The 22,723-nt window shown below is 34.6% G+C and overlaps 3 protein-coding genes across 3 annotated transcripts in view; 2 read left to right on the plus strand and 1 right to left on the minus strand.

Annotated features, from left to right (window-relative positions):
• The window catches only part of LOC112045149 (ubiquitin-conjugating enzyme E2 R2), a 49,772-nt gene extending 41,820 nt beyond the window's left edge, over positions 1-7,952 (plus strand). Inside the window, exon 5 of the mRNA XM_024081234.2 lies at positions 1,252-7,952. Within this exon, the coding sequence (XP_023937002.1) occupies positions 1,252-1,362 (111 nt within the window). The 3' untranslated portion in view covers positions 1,363-7,952. The remainder of the gene's footprint in view (positions 1-1,251) is intronic.
• Positions 7,953-9,298: 1,346 nt separating this feature from the next.
• LOC112045163 (maspardin) lies at positions 9,299-17,220 on the plus strand. The gene is made up of 5 exons (XM_024081253.2): positions 9,299-9,513; positions 10,243-10,483; positions 12,264-12,493; positions 13,210-13,458; positions 14,565-17,220. Exons 1-5 carry the CDS (start codon positions 9,415-9,417, stop codon positions 14,703-14,705), a joined length of 960 nt encoding a protein of 319 aa, XP_023937021.1. The 5' UTR covers positions 9,299-9,414; the 3' UTR covers positions 14,706-17,220.
• LOC112045183 (stomatin-like protein 2, mitochondrial) lies at positions 17,212-22,697 on the minus strand. Its single transcript, XM_024081273.2, has 8 exons — positions 22,518-22,697; positions 22,332-22,448; positions 20,885-21,092; positions 20,056-20,244; positions 19,476-19,631; positions 18,848-18,963; positions 18,330-18,458; positions 17,212-17,519 (listed from the first exon to the last, which is right to left on the minus strand). Exons 1-8 carry the CDS (start codon positions 22,563-22,565, stop codon positions 17,265-17,267), a joined length of 1,218 nt encoding a protein of 405 aa, XP_023937041.1. The 5' UTR covers positions 22,566-22,697; the 3' UTR covers positions 17,212-17,264.
• Between the last annotated feature and the right edge of the window lie 26 nt (positions 22,698-22,723).

Here is a 22,723-nt window from a genome sequence, read left to right on the forward strand (position 1 = left end):
AGTAAACGAGTCTCCTCTCATTCTGAGAAAGATTCGTCCTCAGGAGTGAGCCCAATATGGGTTGATGATGATGAAACGTCAAGATAATTAGGTATCCTTTGACTGATTAACTTGTTACAGAGATCACCTAAGTTCGGCTACGAAATCCAAATCTATGTTAGAGAATCGCCTCTTCTTTTGTAGGAGACTGAGGACTGGTATAAATATAAGATAATCTGGTGTAATTCAGTTATCACGCATCAGTAACCAATTGAGCTACAGACTAGAGCCACAGAAATCAGAATACATATGTACAAGCAAGAGCTTCAGTTGCCGGGTTGGGCTTACTCGTAGTTTGTCACTTTATGCTCTTAAAAACATGCTTTTGACGAAAAATGGATTTGAATTGAGTCATGGATTAGGTGATATAGAGCAAAATTTGAATGAAATCTAAAAAATTAAGCTGTTTTTCGTGTGTAAAAAGTTCCAAAAAGAGTTGCAAACTTGAGCCCTAATAGGTTTAATACCGTAATATGATTATGGCAAACCGTATAGCATAAGTTCAATAGGATAATCGTACGTCGATTGGGACGATACATGAAATCTTAATTACGTTACGTTTCCCTTATAATAATAATTATCTCGATAAACCAGCACGTTTTGTGATTTCAGTGCCATTGTCTCGCCCGGTTGTTTATTCGGCCGACTTGTTTGTTTCGCAATGATAATGGCATCCCACTAAAGCTATGCTATGTTTCGTCATTGCGCAAATTGCCTGTATAGTAAATAAATACAAATGTTTACGCTTCCCGACATTTGGCTAACGTCTGTATTGTTCTCGGTTTTGTGTAATATCATCATAAACTGCGTCTAAACTGAGCAGCAAGAAGTCGCTTTTTATCTACAGTCTACTAATATTTTAAAGAGAATGTAAATGCTGAAAAATGCTAGATCGATTATGATGATGAGATTTGAAATGCTTACACCTTTGGGAAACTACATTATTAGTGAGTAAAGTGTATCCCCCCCCCCCCTGTATTCCTAAAAGAATAAGAAACCGCAGGGCGCTAAAATACTACAAATATCTACACTTCAGAACCTTACCATCTTTTTTACTTAGCTTTGCTTTATGTATTGAGAAGCAATCCTTTCCTTTATTAACAGTTACCTTAAATATTGTTTTCGAGAGAGGTCAGGCCATGTATAGTTGGCCATTAAAATAGGCCTTATGGTGATGATGGTTGGATTATATTTCCACACGTTTGTTTCCAGCTTGACATGACAGATTTCTACGACGACGACTACGACGACCTCGACACCGACTCCGAGGGCGAGCTCGAAGGCGGCGAGGACGCCGACGACAGCGGCAACGGCGAGTCGTGATACGCCCCCCAGATCTCACGCGACGGACGGACCACCACACTGGAACTTTGACCTCTGAGCATTTGTTGAACAGCAAGGCTGACATGCTCTACCTACCCACTAACACATGTATTAGTTGACGAAAGCAATAACGTAGCATTTTGTATTTTAGATACATAACGGCGGATTCACATTGTGCCAGTTAGATCACTCGCAAACAGTGGCGTTATTATGGCAACACTGGCAAAATACTATGACCACGGCTCGAAGGGGCCGAGAACTAAAGATGAATTAACATAAAAAATATGATGTATTTTGGGACCCCCTCCAATAAATTCGATATGGTAAAATTACGCCAATATTCACAAATAAAGATTTTTAGCTGTAATGTTTTTGTCTGTAAAAATAGTGAGTTTTGTGTATAATATGTGCTGCGTAGATAGATGCACTTTGTCAGGAATATTACTATGCTTATGTATTTTGAATTCAGGAACGAACTAGGAAGTTTTGCTTATGTAACTTATGTGACAGTTGATGACTATGTAGGTAACTACCGGTTCTTGTTGGTCTAAAAGTAACTATTAGACAATGGCAGTAGAACATGTTTTTTGTCTTTAATTTTACTTGGAATTTTATAAAATTAGTGTTTGGTTTTGTTTGTGTACTTTTAAAAGTCTGTTTGGCTTTGAATATATTAGTAAGGTACATAAAATAAATGAAAAAAAAGCACAGCTGAGCAATTATTATGCTGTATTTATTGCGAAATAATCACTGTACCAAGTGCCATAGCCAAAAAAGAAGAAGGAACGTTCGACCGTTTCAACGTCACAACTGCCAAACACTTGGCGGAAGATCTGCCCATAACTGCCAAGACCGTCGTACTGAAAATGTTTACCACGACAAAAATATCGCATCGATTTGAAAGTTAAATATATCGGTAAATACGTTAAACCACTAGACTTACTTACTTACACTATATCCCATCAAATCCAATTTTACCAGAATGGATTGACTGTATCAGATCTGCTATCGCTAAATACTTTATTATTTTGCGCAAGATAATTTCGATTCGGGATATCCATCTTTCTCCTTTCTTTTCGTGCGCCAAATAAATTAAATAAAATTTCAGAAAAATCATCAATTACCTCCTTCACTCTGTCCTAAATACTTAGTAAGCTACTTTTACTGTTGTTGTGTAAATCTGCTTTAACGCTTTGTGTTAAGTCTCGAAGAAATAAACGTGCAAAATTAACACGTGTAAATTTGTAAAAATGTTAATGTTTTAAATATTACTGTACCTTTACTACACCTAAAACACACTTAGTAAAATTTTTGCCAGAATTTTAAGGCACGCATCATCAAAACAACTAAACTAAAAAATCGATTTTGTGTGTTTATTATTCGAAATTACACTGGTTAATAGAATCCCCAATATAATATACATGCAAATACAAATCACTATGCTACTACTACTACTACTTTTTTCTTTCGGTATTTACTCGGTACTTTATTGACCTTTATTTATATACATATTTTCATTCATGTGTTTATTATGTATATTGTTACAAAGTAATTCAGAGTGGTAAATTAAAGCCTTGTGTGTGAACGTTGGAGTCCGTGCCGATCGCTAACATTTATAGCTTAATAGCTCGGCATATGCACCACGCCATGCATGCCACTATGCGAGTATACGCTATGCATGCCACTATGCAAGTGTACGCCATGCATGCCACTGTGCGTTTTAGTGGCATCGTCTAAACATGGCGTCGTGTGTGTGCTCCCGGCTTAATTTTATGTAATAATATGATTCAATAAGTCATTTACTATTTTTTAATTTTAGTCTTTACTTAATATAAATTTAAGGCGTATAATATTAGACCAATATTTTAGTTTTTAGTTGTCATTAACAATAATTATTCTTAAATATGTTTTCTGTGATTATCGAGACAATATTGATTATTATTTTTTTAATAGCTTGACTGTATATTAATATTGTTTTTATTTGGTACTTTGACTAATACAAAATTAATTTGCAAAATAAAGATGGATGGATGAATTAAATTTAAAACTTGCCACAGTTAAGCTACTTTTTATTGCCTATAAATCAAAATGTATTTGATCTTATGTTATTATGTATCTTATGTATTTTATGTATTAAATCATGGTCACTAATAGATACAAGCTCACGTTGTTCGACGCTGAGTACGATTTTATCGTCAATCAGTAGCGTGAACAACGTTTTTAACTAGGGTAGGCATTACACATTTTGACGGCCTCCGTGGCGCAGTGGTATACGCGATGGATTAACAAGACGGAGGTCCTGGGTTCTATCCCCGGCTGGGCCGATTGAGATTTTCTTAATTGTTGGCTGGTGAGAGGCTTTAGCCGTGGCTAGTTATCACTCTACCGGCAAAGGCGTGCCGCCAAGCGATTTCCGGTATGATGTCGTGTAGAAACCGAAAGGTGTGTGGATTTTTATCCTCCCTAACAAGTTAGCCCGCTTCCATCTTAGATCATCACTTATTATCAGGTGAGATTATAGTCGAGGGCTAACGCTAACTTGTAAAAAAAGAAACATACAAATTGTACAAAATGGAAAATACCTTGTCCAATAATGAGTCCACAGTGTATTTCTGAATCTATGAAGGGCTCGTCACTGATCGTCATGTAAGTGACAGGGCTGGCAAAATACCACAGGCCTATAGGCCTTGCCATTTTGTACTAATTATTGATTGATTTGAATCAAAATGTCTAAATGATAATTGGAAAGCAGACTCATTCTTTCCGATTATCTGCACTTATCATTTTGTTTATTTAGCTTATTTGATGATAAAACAAATAAGCTAGATTATTTAGTCGGGTCTTTGAATTTGCCAAATGGTTGCAAAACATTTTAATCAGACAGGTTTTTTGGCTTTAAAAAATCAACACATGTAGGGCAAGTTACTTTGTAATATTAGTGGTGTAGTAGGTACACCTAAATAATTTTTCATCAAAAACATTAAAATACTCACACTACTCTATTGGAAAGATGCGTTGAAGCGATGGTGCATAATTTTATTTACATAAACTGCATTAGAAACAATCAAGTATGTAATGACAAATTTGTTTGTCAAACTTGAATGCCATGTTTGACAAACTCTTTATGCCGGCACTACATGTAGCTTCAGCGTTCGAACACTTGAATCAAGCTATGTCTGGAACGGGACTTTGAATCTTTGCTCTAATAAGTGTTTAAAGAAATGTACTTTTTCTTGTGGTGTCAATTTTTAGCATACATCAAAGCATTCAAAATTAAAGTCAAAGTATTGATACAGCCATTGAATAGGGATGATGACAGTTTTTTAAATTGTACATAAATTAAGAGTACGCTAATAGTAAAGCAATTTTGTAAAAGTAACAGGGTATCTGCCATCATTACTTTCGGAGCTACAGCGATTTAAAGGGTCAGATATGCGGCGCTGCCGCGGATCCCTGAAAAATGCCCCATACAAAATGGTACGAACTTATGACGTCGTAGCCAATTAATGATCGTTAGATTTGTATGGGCGTTTAAACAAAATTACTAATATCTTTGTTATTTCTGCGTTTATGTTTATAGTTCATATATTAAAAAATTTCACATTAAATGTAAGGAAGCTAAAACTGTATGAAATTTCGTCTAATTACGATAAAATATTTTTAGTAGATTTTGAAATTTTATAATCTTATTTATTTTGCAAATATCCAGTCAATCTTTGCTTTTTATGTATAAATTAGTTACCATTGACCTTATTTACCCGAATGTATCATAAAAATCAATATATTCAAACCTAGTCATCATCCCCAATTGCTTCAATAACTGGACCTACATAATCTGTCATTTAAATTTTCAAATGTTTGAATGTGTGCACCATCCTCAATCAAAGCCGCAAATAATCTAATTATTTGACAAACATTAAATTAACATCACAAAAACTATACACATCTACCATTGTATATATTTTATTTATATTATAACGTAATGATAACCCAAGTTGGATAGTGACGAATCAAACGCCTGCTGTACAGAGATTTATAAAATGGATTCAATCATGAATCATGAGTGTATGGAAGCTCAAATCATATGTATAATATTAATATAACTAAAGCTAATTCAGTACATTTAAGATACTAATAATAATCAAAGAGTACATGAATATACATTATGCCTAAGTGGTGGTCTGCTGATTAGTATAAATCAATCCTATAAATAAATATACAGGATGCTCGGCAGTATTTCCCACAACTCTATGGTTATATTCTCTAATAAAAATTAATTCAAAATGTTTGAGGAAATCTGAAAATAAAATGATTATTTTCAGAGTAAATAATATTTCTTTTGTAAATAGATTTTAAAATGTGCCCCATAAACGAATCCTTATAATAATGACGTATTTATATTTCAAAATGCAATGTATTCACCTAAAGGCGTGTGTTACATGGGTAGTCGATATTATTAGAATTACTTTGTAGGTATGGAAATATTTTTTTTTATTATTTTGTAGTTATTAAAATATTAGCTATGCAGTTCTTTTCCTATAAGTGGTCTCGTTAATACCTTGAAGTTATGGCGAATACTCCCTAGCATCCTGTATAGAATGTCGTATACTATCTGTCACTAATTTCGTTTGGTCTATTATTTGCTAAATATATATTAAATTATGATTATTTTTTCATGTTATTAGTGTTTCGTAGTGTGGAATTGTGAATAACATAGTACAAGTCACTAATTTAGTTAGCCACCACTGTATTATATCTAGTGTTACATGAACGAAATTATTTAAGTAAAATATTATAATTAATTTTTATTAATATACCTATGTACCTACGTTAAGCTAAATTTAAATTTCGAATTAAAAATATCTTACACAGTTTTAGAGTATCTTAAGATGTGCTAATATGATATATTGGCTGGGTTTATAGAAATTTATCAATCAAATGCTAAAATAATATAATATATATGTATTAATATAGAAAAGGAGCTAAATGATTACGCAAAATGTGGTGTTATGCTTAATAGATTGTTCTACTTTCTAGTAGCTGTGTATGTCAGACTTGAAAATTTGGCCTTAAAGTCTTTGGCGTCTTCAGACTAATTACATAAGGACTAGTATTACACCCAAATTCACGATTAAAATTGTCTGTCATATTGTGAGGAAAACGAGCTCAGATCGTTTTTTACACCATTCAACTACACAATAGTAGATTGTTATACAAGGGGCAAAAATTCCCATTATATACAAGGTATTTTTAGGGCACGAGCCGTAAAAATCAAATGAAAAAAATACGCATACCACAGACAGGAACGCTGCATTTCGTTCCCATTTAAATTTTTATCAAATAATCAGGCCCTTACTTTAAGTACTCGTACCCACCTAATAATGACTCTATTTGAATAAAACCTCCTTCGTCTTAAGGATGTCATTATTTTAGTATGATACCATTTACGAATTAAACCTTAACAGACAAAAATTAAAAAAACAACATTGCTTTAGCTCCTAAATGCTGAAATGCTTATTTAGCCCCTCTGGAGTGGTAATATGACAGTGTTTTTGAGCGACAGTAGCGATAAAAGGTATTTTTATAGGACTTCTTTAACCGACGAACAAGATTACAACTATAAAATATCGATTCTATAAAGACAGTTTTTGTTATCGCATGAGATCGTTGATCATATACTTTGACAGAAAAGTAACGTCAAGCAAGGCAGGTCCTAATGTAATTAGTCTGAGCTGACGTCATTTAATTCTGAAGTTGTACCTGTTGATTATATGTGTACACATTTTTCATACTGAATACCTCTAAGCTACCAGTCTAAAGGATAAATTAGAATGCCTATGGAAAATTAGCTACTGGATAGTTAGCTTGGAACTTATACTTAGATTAACTTGAGTCATACTTGTAATATACCTATCAGGTCTTAGCTACGTCTATATCATTGTACATATTATTCTATATTTTTAAACTATTTCAATGTATGTATTATTATGTATACTTATTCTAATTCATTCATATACTTACATAATCTTATTTCAAACCAAAAAAATAATGTTTTACCTAAAATTATGTTACTTTTCACTAACATGATTATATGTCAAGTTAAACATTTATTTTTTTACAGTTAGTGGACAAATTAAAAAAAAATACATTTTAGAATGAATGAATATCAAAACAATTTTAAGATTGTCTGACTACAATTCTGTTAAAAACAAAACTTTGTTTACTTAATAAAATGTTTCTAAAACAAATATTGTACAGTCATTACAATCAGATTATTGGAAAATAATTTAATTTGTAGCAACTGTGTGTTTTTATATGAACGCAAGACAATATTTGTTTTTAAAAATGTTAGTTCTTATTTTTAATGTTTTGTATGGACAGAATCATTGCCAATTTGTTGATGAATTTTTGACTACAAAATAGAATGTTGTCGAACGTTGAAGTATGAATTCACAAACTCGTCCGAAAATTATCTGTTAAATTAGATTAAGTCACATTAAGTTATAAATAAGTGGTTTGGAAAATTACTGTAGGCGACATCACGACAAAATGTTAAATATCTCAGTAATAAACAACATGTGTTTGGATGCTATATTGATTTTATTTAATTATTTTCATAAATCATTATCTTACCTGATTATGATTTTGTCACATTTTGATTTATGATAATGTAGATCTTGTAAGTAAATCCCAAGGTGCTGGAATTGCGACTCCGCACAAAAGCCGTGACAGCCCAAGTGCATACGACCTCTGCCTCCGATTCCGGAGGGTGTGGGTCCGAATTCGGTCCGGGGCATGCACCTCCAACTTTTCAGTTGTGTGCTTTTTAAGAAATTTAATATCATGTGTCTCAAAGGAAAACATCGTGAGAAAACCTGCATAGGTACCAGAGAATTTTCTTAATTCTCTACGTGTGTGAAGACTGCCAATCCGCATTGGTTCAACCCCTCTCATTCTGAGAGGAGACTCGAGCTCAGCAATGAGACGTGTATGGGTTGCTAATGATGATGACCCCGTACTAGAAAGCCCAATGTTGGTGACCCCCCTCCCCCCCTCCCATCAGGTGGACTGACGACAATAAGCAAGTGCAGGGATGCAGTTGGCTCAGGATCGTGATGTTTGGAAGTCCTTAAAAAAGGTTCTATGCCATGCAGTGGACGTCCATCGGCTGATATGATGATATCAGTAGTCCCATAATAAAGTTATAAGTTTTAATAAGTAAGTTTGTTGACAGAGTACTTTCTCTGTCTACAGTCAGCTAATAAAGTGTGAAAATGACATGTTCTTATCCCGCATAGCTAGAATTTGGAATCGGGACATCAAACATGGGGGGGGATATGGTAGCTGAGGTGCAGTCACGAACTTTAAATAAGAACATTTAAAATGTACACCAGCCACGCAAAAGAAATAACGACACTAGGTATTGTAGATGCTTTAATTAGAACATTCTTTGGGGGTTTCTACCAAGAAAAAATGTAAGTTTTCTCTGTGAGTGTTAACTGTAAACTCTTAATAGGTAGGTACATTGGAAGTTGTACCTATTAAACAAATAATTGTTTTACATTTAGCTACTTTTTTGTAATCTCTAGGGAGATGGGCGGCTCTCCCCCCCCCCCCCTCCCTTGACGAGGCCTCTGGCCTACTGTAACTGTATACTGCCATAGTTACTTTGTGATACTGATACCTACCGTCACGAAGCTTAAAAGCTTCTTGCCTACCAAAGGTAGACATTATAATTTATGCGTAAATCGATTTATGTGTACCTATCACTTCTTTCAATAATATTTTGGACAACTCAGACTTTGCGTATTAACATTTAACACCGCCGTCTATCGTAAATTTTATGCTATAGATTCTTGACATTTGACATTTGCTTAACTTTTTTATCTGTAAATGTAATTGTCAAAAAAATGTCATTCACGATTGTCATGTCATATCAAAGTCAAATGTCAATTCAAAATTCAATTTAGATTTTTGATGATGTTGTAAATGTAAATCATTTTTGATTTAAATTTTATGTTGTGTTTACTGTAATCTATTGAATTTTTTGAAATGAGTTGCTTAAGTGATATATCACGGTCTAGTGAATATTTGAGTTTTAGAAGTAGCATACCACTGCGGAAAATAGTTGTGGACTCAGATGGTTCCAAGGTAAACAAACAACTTTCGAGTTATCATTTTAACTGTAATAATGGTTCCTTGAATTTTAATTATTGTGCTATTTAGATTATAAATAATTTTATCTTATGTTTTCTTTTAATTCTTGAATAAACTGATAAAAGACATATGTTTTTCTGAGCTCTACTTAACTCTTAAGCCGTGGCTCTATTCGAGTTCTAAGCCTTGCCACCCTATCACACCACTGAGGTCCAGTTCTAAAGTGCAGTACAGCTTTATGTGCCTCTGGTATCACCAACAACCATTCATACAGAGAGACCAACACCAACATCATTTAGAGAGATATCAATGCTGTGTTATTGTTGAAATGAACGTGATACAGAGTACTTTCCTAAACAAACTAAGAGCTGTCCCTAAGAGCTCTGCAACTTATTGTAGAGAAATCAATAACATTATTAAGAACTACCAGGCTCCACTCGGTTTTATGTGTGTGGTTCCCATTACCATAGGAATACAGGGATAAAATATAGCCTATAGCACTCGGGATAGTGTAGCTTCCCAACAGCAAAAGAATTTTTCTAATTGGTTCTGTAGTTTCAGAGCCCATTCACTGGAAACAAACAATCAAGTCTTTCCTCTTTATTATATTAATATAGATCATTAAAACTGTAATCAACTAACCACTAATTATTTTTTTGTAACTGTAATTTATTTACTGAATGAGAAATGTCACTAAAATGTAAAAACTGAATTATTTTACAGGCATGGCGAATATTTGACAGTGGCCCAAAGTCAGTGAGTTGCCCTCTAGTATGTCTGACCCCAGTTTCAGGCACAGCTGACATATTTTTCAAGCAAATAATGGGTCTCACCACCCGAGGCATCAGGGTGATAGCAGCTGAACCCCCTCCATATTGGAATCTGAAGGAGTGGTGTGATGGGTTTAAGAGGTTGATTGATTACTTGGAATTGGATAAGATACATATTTTTGGAGCTTCTTTGGGTTGGTTTTAATTATTTTTTTATTAAATGAAACTTTAAATGTAAACTCTGTGTGATGTTTTAAAAGCTTTAGTGATTGTAAGAAGAAGTAATTTGGAAGTCCATGCTTTGAAATCCTGTAATAGGGGTTGAAAGTTTGTATGGAAAGTCCTTACTTTTTCAAGGTACATTTGTAAAAATTGTTATGTGAACTACTAGGAAAATACTAAAAATAATGCAATTCATTTTCAGATTCAGATTTTTTTCAATTTAAATATTTTATTTTAGGGCTAAAAAGGAGTTGAAGTTTTTATTTAATATAATTTGTTCATGATTTCCGTTATCTTCTTGTAAAATGATTAATGGAGTACTTATCTATACTAATATTATAAAACTGAAGAGTTTGTTTGTTTGCTTGAATGCGCTAATCTCCAGAACTACTAGGCCAATTTGAAAAATTCTTTCAGTGTTATTTTATAGAGGAAGGCTAAAGGCTTTACAATATCACTTTACTCCTACGGCACCGGTACCACTCGGTTGCAACCGTGCGGCGTCAGCTAGTTATATATAAAACATGCAAAAATAGAAGGGGTTGAAAGTTTGTATCAATTTTCACGTGGACGAAGATGTAGGCGTCCGCTAGTCTTAAATATAAAGATTATGAATTTCTTAAATTAAAGTTAGCTTGTAGTTTTATATACTTAAAAAAACAGTTAATCACAACATCCTTTTATAAATCTCCTTATTATAATGCAGCTTCATATTTTGTTAGCATAACCTGATAACATTAGGTGAATAACATTAAGTTTCAAGGTAATATAAATATAGAAAATATGAACTATTAATATTAAATAGTTTGTGATTTTATACGAGTATAAGAAAATATTCAAATTGGGTATTTTTCTTCATAACTAAAAATATCTGATCCTAGTTATATATTAATTTTTGGAGATTACTCCATAAGAATGGATTTTTTCATATATAGCCCCCAGTATGAAAAAATATGGGCAGTAAAATACTATTTTTTGTGCGCAATCTATTCTGCGCATCTTTCACCGTGCGCTGCCGCCAACAACACCCATGAGCATGCTGTTGGCGGGCGCGCACGCTTCGGCCTCCTGCTGCTCTTCGTTTGCGCACCTTTCGCATTTCAGGCGTAGTTATTGATACGTTCACAGTGTATTCAGTATTCACCTATTTAGACAGTCGATCTGAAAGAGTAAACTCCATTCGTGCGTCGAAGGTGACAAACTTTTTTATACTACAATATTTTGTTTGATATTTAGTATCTAGAGCAGCTCATTTCTTTAGTAAAATTTTTTATTTCACCATCCTGCCATGCCTAGGTCGGTGACAGAAGTGCTGCCTCATTTTTACACAAAGAATCAATTTTTCAAAGATGTAGTCAGTCTTCTTGCTGGAATGATGGCATGATTTACGTTTAAAAATAACTATTAGGAGTTAAGTTACCCTAGGCTTCTTTTTGTACTATATAGGTACCTAAATTAAAACCTAAAAAAAAATTAAACCATCAATAAAAATCATGAAAATCTATACACACTAATGTCATAAAGAGTTTGCTTGTTTGCTTGCTTGAACGCGCTAATCTCAGGAACTACTGGTCCGATTTGAAAAATTCTTACAGTGTTAGATAGCCTATTTCTCGAGGAAGGCTATAGACTATATATTATCCCCCATATTCCTACGGGAACGGGAACCACGCGGATGAAACTGCGCGGCGTCAGCTAGTCTAATTATGTAATGCTAATGTTATGATGATGATGTGTTTTTTTTATTTACAGGTGGATTTATAGCACAGAAGTTCACAGAAACAACAATAAACTGTCCGCGAGTCGCTTCTCTGGTGCTATGCAACACATTCACGGACACAACTGTGTTTGAGTATAATGATTCGTCTGCACTATTCTGGCTCTTACCTTCCCTTGTGCTGAAGAGAATGTTAATGGGGAACTTTACAACTGACAAAGTGGACAAAAGAATGGCAGAATCAATCGATTTTATGGTTGAAAGGGTAAGGCGTTTTCTTTTCTTTTTTTTAATTTTAGGTATGTTTTTGAATTTGAAACAGGTCATGAACCATAGACTTGTACTAGATATCCCAAACAACCCATCCAAGCCTAGGTTTAGACTTTAATGCCAGCACCTGTTAGCTGCTTTGTTTCTTTAATTTTAATTTTGAATTGTTAAGTTAATCTTACTATTAAAATAAAGCTGAAGAGTTTGTTTGTTTGATTGAACGCGCTAATCTCTGGAACTACTGGTGCGATTTGAAAAATTCTTTCAGTGTTAGATAGCCCATTTATCGAGGAAGGCTTAGGCTATGTAATATTCCTGTATTCCTACAGGAACGGGAGCCACGCGAGTGAAACCGCGCGGCGTCAGCTAGTAATTATATATTTTAACAGCAGATGCCCGCAAGTCTGTTCTGTTTGAAATTCTGGTTTTCACAAATTGCAAAGAATCCATAGATTTTACCAGGATAAACAGTAGCCTATGTTATACTTTAAGGTTTATCACTACCGAAATTCATTAAAATCGGTTCAGTGGTTTGGATGTAAAAAGGTAACAACAGACAGACATACTTTTGCATTTATAATAAGAAGGATGTTTGTTCATAGGCATCTTCAACAATACATATCCCAGTCGTTAAATTATAATTTGAAAGAAATGTTTTAGTTTGAACTTTTATAAAATAATTTATATTTATATTAAATTTGTAATTTTCAGCTAGAATCACTTACTCAATCGGAACTAGCTTCAAGATTAACCCTAAACTGCACACCTAACTACGTTCAACCACAATTACTCTTGCACTTACCGATCACAATAATGGATGTATGGGACGAGAGTGCACTGAGCTCCGGAGTACGTGAAGACTTGTACAAGTCGTATCCTCAAGCCAAGCTGGCACACTTGAAGAGTGGGGGTAACTTCCCCTATCTCAGTCGAAGCGATGAGGTCAATTTGCATTTGTTGGTAAGCTGTTTTCAATATAACACCAAGTCTAGCATGCGTCAAATGACATGACTTTTGAAGAGAAATATACAAAACAAGAGAAAAAAACCAATGGTGGTGGTGTAGTCCCAGTCCCAGAGAACTATAATTCCACTTGCGTTGCTATTGTTTGACATTTGTCTATTTTCCTTAACGAGATGCGTAGTTTAGTCGCATATTAGGCATACTGACAAGATGTAGGTTCTGGGTTCGATCCCCAGCTGGGCCGATTGAGGTTTTCTTAATCGGCCGTGGCTGGTTACCATCATACCGGCATAGACGTACCGCCAAGCGATTTAGCGTTCCGGTACGATGTCGTGTGTGTGTGGATTTTCATCCTCCTAACAAGTTAGTTCGCTTCCATCTTATACTGCATCATCCCTTACCATCAGGTGAGATTGTAGTCAAGGGCTAACTTGTAAAGTATAAAAAAAAAAATAACACCATATCTCGAGAACTGAAATAGACAAAATGTCAACCAATGGCGGCGGAGTAGTCCCAGTCCCAGAGATGATGATATTTCCACTTGTGCTGTTTGACATTTGTCTATTTGCGTTAACGAGATGCGTAGTTTGGGCACGTGTTAGGCATACTGACTTCTCTGAATGATATGAAATCAAGACAAGCCTAAAGATAAAGAGATCAATTTGTCTTCATATCACTCTCTCTTTAGTACCATTACAACAAAAGACATTGTATAAAACTGCTCTCACTGCATTCGATGTCTTGTCCACCTGTGTAGGTGATTGACACTGCATATTCTGTTGCGTGGTAAGTTGGTAACTGGTCACCATTCCAACTCTTTGGGACCCTAACAACCATTAACTTTTCGAACTATGACCCTGCCTATTGCTCCTTCAGCTTCGCAACTTGCTGAGTTAAGTCAGTAACTGGTTCTCCTGGAGATGTCCTCATTTCTGATTCAAATACTCAGAGAAACTACAAGCACAGCTCACTCCATCGCCTAATGAGTGCCTCTGAGCGTTTTAATTAATATAAAAGTATTGTTATAATACTAGTCAAAGTATGAGTAACATCTGTTTCTATTAAATGAACCCTACATGTGTTTTTTTCATTAATTTCCCCAGATACATCTACGGCAGTTTGATGGAACTGAACTGTCTCCGTCTTACTTGAATCTTCACAAACTGGCTGCACCGAGTAATCAGGCAGAGGAAGGTACTGTTAGCTACTTCAATGAAAGGGATAAGTTTGTCAAGATATCGTAAAAGCAAATATTAGGCATGTTTTCACCACTTTCTGACAACTGTCTGATAGGTTATTTACAGGTTTTGTCTGCCTTATTTGTTAGACTATCTGGCATTTATCATAAGGTGGTGAAACAACTTTTAAAGTGTTTTTCAGATAGCTTGGGTACGGTGAATCGGTTATAGTGAATCGCGGCAAACTTTCAAGAGTGAATCGAACTGTCACCCGCACCATCAACATAGTCAGTTTGCCACGCAACTCTGTAGATTTCTCTACACCCAATGGCGTTTTCCAGGGGCTAGGCGGTGCAATGTCCAGTGGCCCTCCAGCGGGGGGGGTCCTCGAATCCTTACCAGAAAATCGCGATAGAATTGAACTTGGAAAATTTCGAAAACGAAAAGGATCTGATGAATATGTTTACTTGAAAAAGCCTCACCAGTTTTGATAGTAGTGGGGCCCCATATTTTTATTTGCACCAGGGCCCTTGGTTACCTAGCTACGCCACTGTACACCATTAGTTATGGTGGACTACCACAATAGGGGGCATTATTGCTATAATTCTCGGCAAACATCTTGAACAATCCATTAAAATGCGCAGAAGTCGATTTGTCGGTCTCTTTGGTGGGGCGAAGGTAACGCGGGGGAATACACTATTGGTCGCGCCTGCTATTGGTCAATCAGTCCGCCTTGTCCATTGTCATAAAGTGTACCTGCGCGAACTTTCCCCCACTACGCCACTTTTTGTTCAAGATGTTTGCCGAGCTTTAATTGATTAGCTGTCTACAAAGAGGTGCAAAGTAGAAACTTCATTGAGTGAAACATTCATGGCTAATTTCCAAAACCATTCAATTTCAATGAGTTTAGATTTCAAAATCCGACCGAATTAGTGAAAATATTACGGCCATATTTATTATATACATGAATTATAATTTAAGCATCAATTTACTTAAAAAGTAAATTGGCGTAAAGTGAGATTTAAAATTTAATTCAGGTTTATAATTATGTCATAACAAATACAGCGCATAAGGCAGTGTCGTGACTATACTATCTCAGTCGAATATTGATTTAACATTTGATTATTTTTAAGGCCTCGCAGGCTGGGGGCCCCGTCGAGGGGGGTCTGTGGCGTTTTGCTAGCCTTCCTGGTTACGCCACTGGCTTAAGGTGTTAGTAATTGAACTGTATAAACAGCGTAATCCGAATTTATTTTGATGCTAATTACATTAAGTAATATTGTTTTATATTGTTAGAGACTACATACTTAGGTACGCCATTTCAATCAGCACTACTGCTATAAAAAATACTTAATAACACCCACATCGGGACCATGGCTAGTTAAGTTTTTCCACTAAAATTAGTAGTTATTAAGTAAAATAAGTGAACATTAGACATATTATTTAGCTAGATTAGCTAGTTAGCTGCTTGTTCATTCAATAGTATTTAACGTGTATTGTTTCTTATACTGTCGTCGAGTTTTGTGGTAATTAACAGTAAAAATAATTACATTTCGCAACACATAAATAAAAACATATTGACATCAATTGGACGAAATTTAAACGAGGCAGTAAATACACTCTTGACTGTAATATTTTCAAGACTTGCGGTGTCTAGCTAAATGTAATGCCGCGGTAAATATTTTACAGTAGTATTTTCATGAAATATTCGAATATTGTTTAATTTTATTATATAAAAATTATAATCCAACAAATGACTGTGTGAAATGTATAGACTGTATTATATTATGTTGTTAAATATATTTTTTAATTTTAAGAATAAACAGAAAAGTAATTTCATCATTAATATTATGTCAAGATACGATGCTCCCAACGATTGAATAACCATTGAAAAAAATCATAGTTAATACTTTCAAACATTTGGTAATGCAATACAATTCTTTTCCAACTACGATAATTTAATGAAAATCTGATAATAATTAAAACCAAGAGCCACCATTTTTAATAGTGTTTTTATGTTTTATGTGATTAAGATACTATAACTTAGATTAAGGATCTTTTTTTGACGTGACGTTTTATAATTCGATGGAGCCGCCTGCACACTCGAAAAAGATGACGTCATGCGTCGTTCCCTCGCTCTAGGGTTGCCAACTTTTTTAACAAGAAATAAAGTATATTCTGGTCTATGAAGATAATTAAGCAGTATTTTAGAAAAATGCAACCATTCCATCAGTATTTTCTTATGACGTTGTCACGTTCAACTATCGTCAGTAAACCGACTTTACAGATAACAGATTTTTTTCCATAGTTTGTAATTAAAACAGAACGACGCATAAAGTCATCTTTTTAGAGTGTGCAGCTGGCTCCATCGAATTATAAGACGTTGTCACGTCAATAGTTTTAAGTGGATATGTTGTTCCTTTCATATATCAGTGGTTATGGCAAATAATATAAACAAGCTAATATTAAATGAATTAGATTTCAAGGGGCATTATTCAAGTGAGTCCTTTTTTATACATATATCAATAGTACACATTTTGTATATTATTATAATCATGAAATAAAATAAATATTATGTTAATATAGTTTTATTTATTTATTTAATCGTTTCTGTACTTATTGTATCTACGTTTCCTTTTCTAAGGATATCTGTTTCTTATCTTTCTGAGCTTGTATGGCTTTTTGTCTTTCTTCATCATCGGAGTAGTATTCAGCGAGGCTGTCATCTTCGTTGGGTACGGGTTGTCCGGCCAATGTTGTGCTTTTCTCGTTAAGGGTTAATTTGAACATCGGGTCTTCGGACATGATTTCAGGCACTATCGGTTCTCCGTGAGGGACATGTTTGTTGTGTGCGGTTACTGTTGAATATATTGACATAGCCTGAAATAATGAAGATGTCATTAAATGCTTGTACAAGTAAAAATTTGGGATTTTTAAAAAACCGTAAACGTTGGTAAAATAACGTCTTTTAGGTCTTCTATTCTACTTTTAGGTCCTAATCTTTCAATTATATTTAATAGAGTACTAAATAGTTCAACCTGCCATAATTTTTTGACAATTTGATTTTCTTGCAACTTGCAGTAATGTTTACATATTTCATGCTTTTTAATTTTGACAGGTATATTTATTTTTTTTAAATACACTTGGGGTCACGGGTCATACGTGTGGGGTCAGTGGCGGATTTACAAATTTGCCGCCAGGCTACTAATTATTTTAAGCCCCTACTGAACTCTGAAATTCGATAGGTATCGAATCAATACGATTCAATAAAATTGCAAGTTTTAATATTTTATTAGGACGTACAGGCGTAAAATATTAAAATTATCGTTACATTTTCTTTAGAAGATAAAGTTTTTTGGGTCTAATTTGCTGGTCTCTAAAATCTTCCGTCCTAGGCTCCAGCCTACTTAGCCTACTGGTAAATCCACCATTGTGGATATTTGAAAATATTCCGGTCCCTTAACTGGGCATGGCCACAAGTTATTAATTCATGAAAAAGTTATAATCGTCCAAAATAGGACATGCGGTTTTCCATTTGTTTAATCTTTTTTGTAAATGTTCCTGAATTAATCAATCAAAGACGCCCAGACCGCTTTGAAAAATTCCTTTTTTCTTTTAATGAAAATTAATCCCATGGTCATCAGAATAAATCGAGGGACTCTTAAAATGTGTTGTGTACTGTTGGAGTACCTGCGCAACCAGGTTGGAGACATCTCCCGCGTTGGCCGGCAGTATCAGCGTGTTGTTGGTGCGCGCCAGCTTGTTGAAGGCGGACACGTACTGCTCCGCTACTATCAGTGACGCGGCGTTTTTACTCTCCTGCACAAAAAGCCCCAGAAGGAGGAGAGTGAGCATCAAGGGACAAGGAGCGAAAAGAGAAACAACTTGGTAGGGAATCGAGAAGGCGTCCCGGTAACACGCGATAGATCAAGTACCGGGTTCGCCCTCCATAGATGCGGCCCATATAACCGAAAGGTTGAAAGGGCCGTGGGAGGTGGTATTTTTTATTATTATTATATATTACGTAAACCCTTGATTACAATCTCACCTGATGGTAAGTGACACCTGATGGTGAGTCCACACCCCTTTCGGGTTTTTTTTTTATATCCGAATGCGGCGCTATTGGTCGACGTTTGTCTTTCTCTGCTCTCGAGATATGTGATGTATCTTAGGTGTACTGCACTAAGGTAATAGATAAACATAGTTACCGGTGAAGACAACGCTTTGGCGACGAGCTTCAGTCCGAGCGCGCGCGCCTCCGCCACCGCCAGCATCGCCTGTGCCTCGCCCGACGCCTTGTTGATTTGTTCCTGCTTCTCCGCCTCTGAACAATAGTTCATTCAAGTTAGGGTTTCTCAAAATGGGGTACGAGGGGTTCGCCATTCGACGGCAGGGGGTTCGCAACAAGATTTACGTAATGGTGCCTTAATAACTGTTACCGAGTCAGAATTAAGATTTGCGACAAGAAACAAGCACACCCAGTATATTAACATTAGAAACACAGTTCTTTTGGTACTTTATGTGTGACCTTTTATTCAAATAAAAGCCTTATTTTCTTCAACAGTCAAATTTATTTTTTATTAGGGGGGCGGGGGGAGTTTATTTTTTTTTATTTATTTAGTTAAGATATATTCACTTTAATAGATCCTTGTATTTTTTAAATTTTATGATACAGAGTACAAAAGTGGACCTGAAATGGACCATCTCCTTTCATGATTTAATTTAAAATGTAAACATTTCATCCAACCGGCTTCAGCTACAACAGTGAACTGAGTCAGCATTCTGCATTATACTGATGTTATTTCTTAGCAATACATTTCTCTCAAAAAAACATACCAGATCCTAATATTCTGGCCTGCCGCTTTCCTTCTGCCACGTTAATGTCTGCCGCACGGACACCCTCAGACTCCAATATGGCGGCTCTTTTCCTTCGCTCAGCTTCCACTTGCATCTGCATAGCTTCGTGTACTCTGTTTGGCAGCTTTATATCACCTAGAGAGATTATAGTATTTAGTATATATTTTAATTCTTTCCATGCTGAATTTCATTGTATTGTAATACAGAATAATAATAATATTTACTAAAAGTCATGTATTTTTCCAAATTTTCCAATCGACAAAAAGCTGTCATACATTTTGTGAAGTCACATTGTTACTTGATGTACTAAATGTCAAACAAATTGTTAATTAATATTTTTGTCAAATGCTCTGTTTGGTCAGGATTTCTTAACGTGACGTCATGAAACAGTTAAAATATAGATCAGCATGGTCAACAGCGTTTTAGCCTGTATTGTCAAAAAATCTTTAAAAATTGAATTTTTTATGTATCCAAAAAAATATGACGAGAGTAGAACAATAATGAACAAGTCACATTTAAAAACAGTGTCAACCAGCCTGTTGTTATTGGTATTACTTACGTATTTCATATCTAAGACAAGTTATTCCCCATGCTTCGCTTGCTTTATTGATTGCATGCACTATTGAAACATTCAAGGATTCTCTCTCTCTAAAAACCTTGTCAAGGGATATTTGTCCAAGTTCTGACCTCATGGTGGTTTGAGCTAGTTGTGTTATTGCAAACTCTGGGTCTTCCACCCCATATGATGCTGTGGAATAGGAATATTGTATGATTATGTAATATATACAATAGGGTGGGTCAAAGATAGTTTTAATTTTTTTTTAATTTCGGAATCTAATAGCCAAAATATGGTGCTAATTTAAAGTTTTCTACACTCTCGCCAAAATTCGATAGTACAAAATTTTTTTGTGTAGATCCAAGTACCTCATAACTACAATAAATGAATTAGTTTTGGCTGTAATGTGATGTTTAAATGAAATATATGTTTCTTTTATTATGATTCATTTCACTTACAACTAATAATAGGTCATTAATTAATTTTAGAAATCCATATTTTTCATATTTTTTAAATTTCAGGTTCTATACGGAGGTAGAAGATAATATCTGATTAAACTGAAACATTTTAATTAACTTCATAGTTACATAAAACACATTTTATTACAGTTAGAAGTCAAAACAAAACAATTTTTTTTTCTCATACAAAAGTGACCCACCTTAATGTACAAGCAGAAATATTTTTTTTACAAAAATAAAAACATTATTTTTTTAAAGGCATATTTGTCATATCTTTTAAATATGATTAATATTCTCATTCCCCTCCATTAAGTCTGAAAAGACTGAATAATATAACAATAAATTAAAATAAAAAATTCATTACAAATATTTACCTAAGTATGGATCTATGATCCTTAAATACAATACACCATCAATGCTCAGAGTAACATTGTCAGATGTTATAGCACTTTGCTTTGGCACATCTATGGCAATTTCTTTTAGACTTTGCACATATTTTATTTTGTCGACAATTGGCCAAAGCAGATTCAAGCCTGGTTCAAGTATTCTGTAGAACTTTCCCATGCGCTCTACAATCCAAGCCTGAAAAAAAGTCATGTACAGTTACAGTGGATGCTTCGTCAAGACTTTGTCCCCAAGAAACTCAAATTAATTATGAATATTTTATACTTTGACCCTACTCGTACCCCTTGACTTTTAAACATTTGTATGGGAAATAGGTTGTTTTTATAGTTTTCCTGGCAATTATTCTGATTTTTCTTACCTTTAAACCTTCCCTATACCTCCACAAACATTTCAAGTCCAAGATGAGATAAATCTGTTAAGCTGTTGTTGAGTTTTAGACTAACAAACAGAAATTCATTTTTAATATTATAGAAGATTAATTGATTATGACTATTATGATGGCTAGAACTCATGTGATATAAGGTCAGAGTATGCCCGTCTAGTTTCGAACCCATGCGGGGCCCTTATAAAACAAGTTATAAATAAATAAAATAAGAAATTAAATTTCATCCTATATTTCATCTTTTTTCATCTACATTTTAATAATATAGTCAACAAATTAGTTTCCTTTAACATAACTTGAAAATTACAGAAATTTATTAAACTTCCAATCCATGTTTAACTTCATTGAGGTGTAATTTTCAATATTAGTTATCTTAAAGGACTTTCATCATTTTCACGAATAGCAAAGTAGGTCTTCTATAGGGCCCCATTTATCACTATACCAAAATTCTTATAAGGAAGTTAAACTTGTCGTCGTTATCAACCAATATACGGCTCATTGCTGAAGTCGAGTCTTCTCTCAGAATGATTCTGAGAGGGCGGGGTTAGGCCAATAGTCCACCACGCATGCCCCGGACCGGATTCGAACCCACACCCTCCGAAATCGTTAAACTTGTATTATATCAATTTTAGTTATTAATTTATTTGTATATCAATCTTTATAGACTTAAAAAATCATTTATATCGAGAATAACTCATAAAATACACAGATTCTTTACATAAACGCTGATGTAATTTCATATACATAACCAACAATTTTATACCATTAGATATGTTATATGGCTACAAAATCACAGCAAAAAGTGGTCCAAATTTAGCTACTCCACACCAGCTATTGCTTTTACACGTCCTGAAGCTGAACACACAACTCAACATTAACAATATTTAAGTATTGTTTAAATAATTTTTGTTGTCTACTATGCAACTAAATGAAATTAAGACAATTAGCCACCATTGTTCGCTTCAGTTTTACGCGTTAGTGACATATCTACTAGTGTAAAATCTTTGTACATAACGATATAATGTAATACTAACCTCTTGTTGCGGCACGAACATGATGATAGTATTCAATGGAGTAGTCGAGCGATGTCTGACTGCTGCTATTCGGTACATGACACGAGCTTCATTTTGGTATTCTAAATTAAATGCATTCTGCAAAATTGCAATATTTTGGTTACAAATTAATTCCTTTACATTTTACCTCATCATTTCGTAACGTACCTTTAAAGGCAGAACTCGCGACACGAGATGTTTGGAACGTGAAAACATTTTTGTATGTATTCAATATTATTTCTATAATGTAAATTACCAAATGAGATCAATATTTTCCATTATATTATATCAACAAGAAATAATTTACGAATTTGTTGAAATCGGTCTATTGACATATTAGACATATGACAGATGTCAAATTAGCAGCACAGACA

The sequence above is a fragment of the Bicyclus anynana genome, chromosome 20 (genome assembly GCF_947172395.1).
Source record: "Bicyclus anynana chromosome 20, ilBicAnyn1.1, whole genome shotgun sequence".
In the NCBI taxonomy this organism is placed as follows: Eukaryota; Metazoa; Arthropoda; class Insecta; order Lepidoptera; family Nymphalidae; genus Bicyclus; species Bicyclus anynana.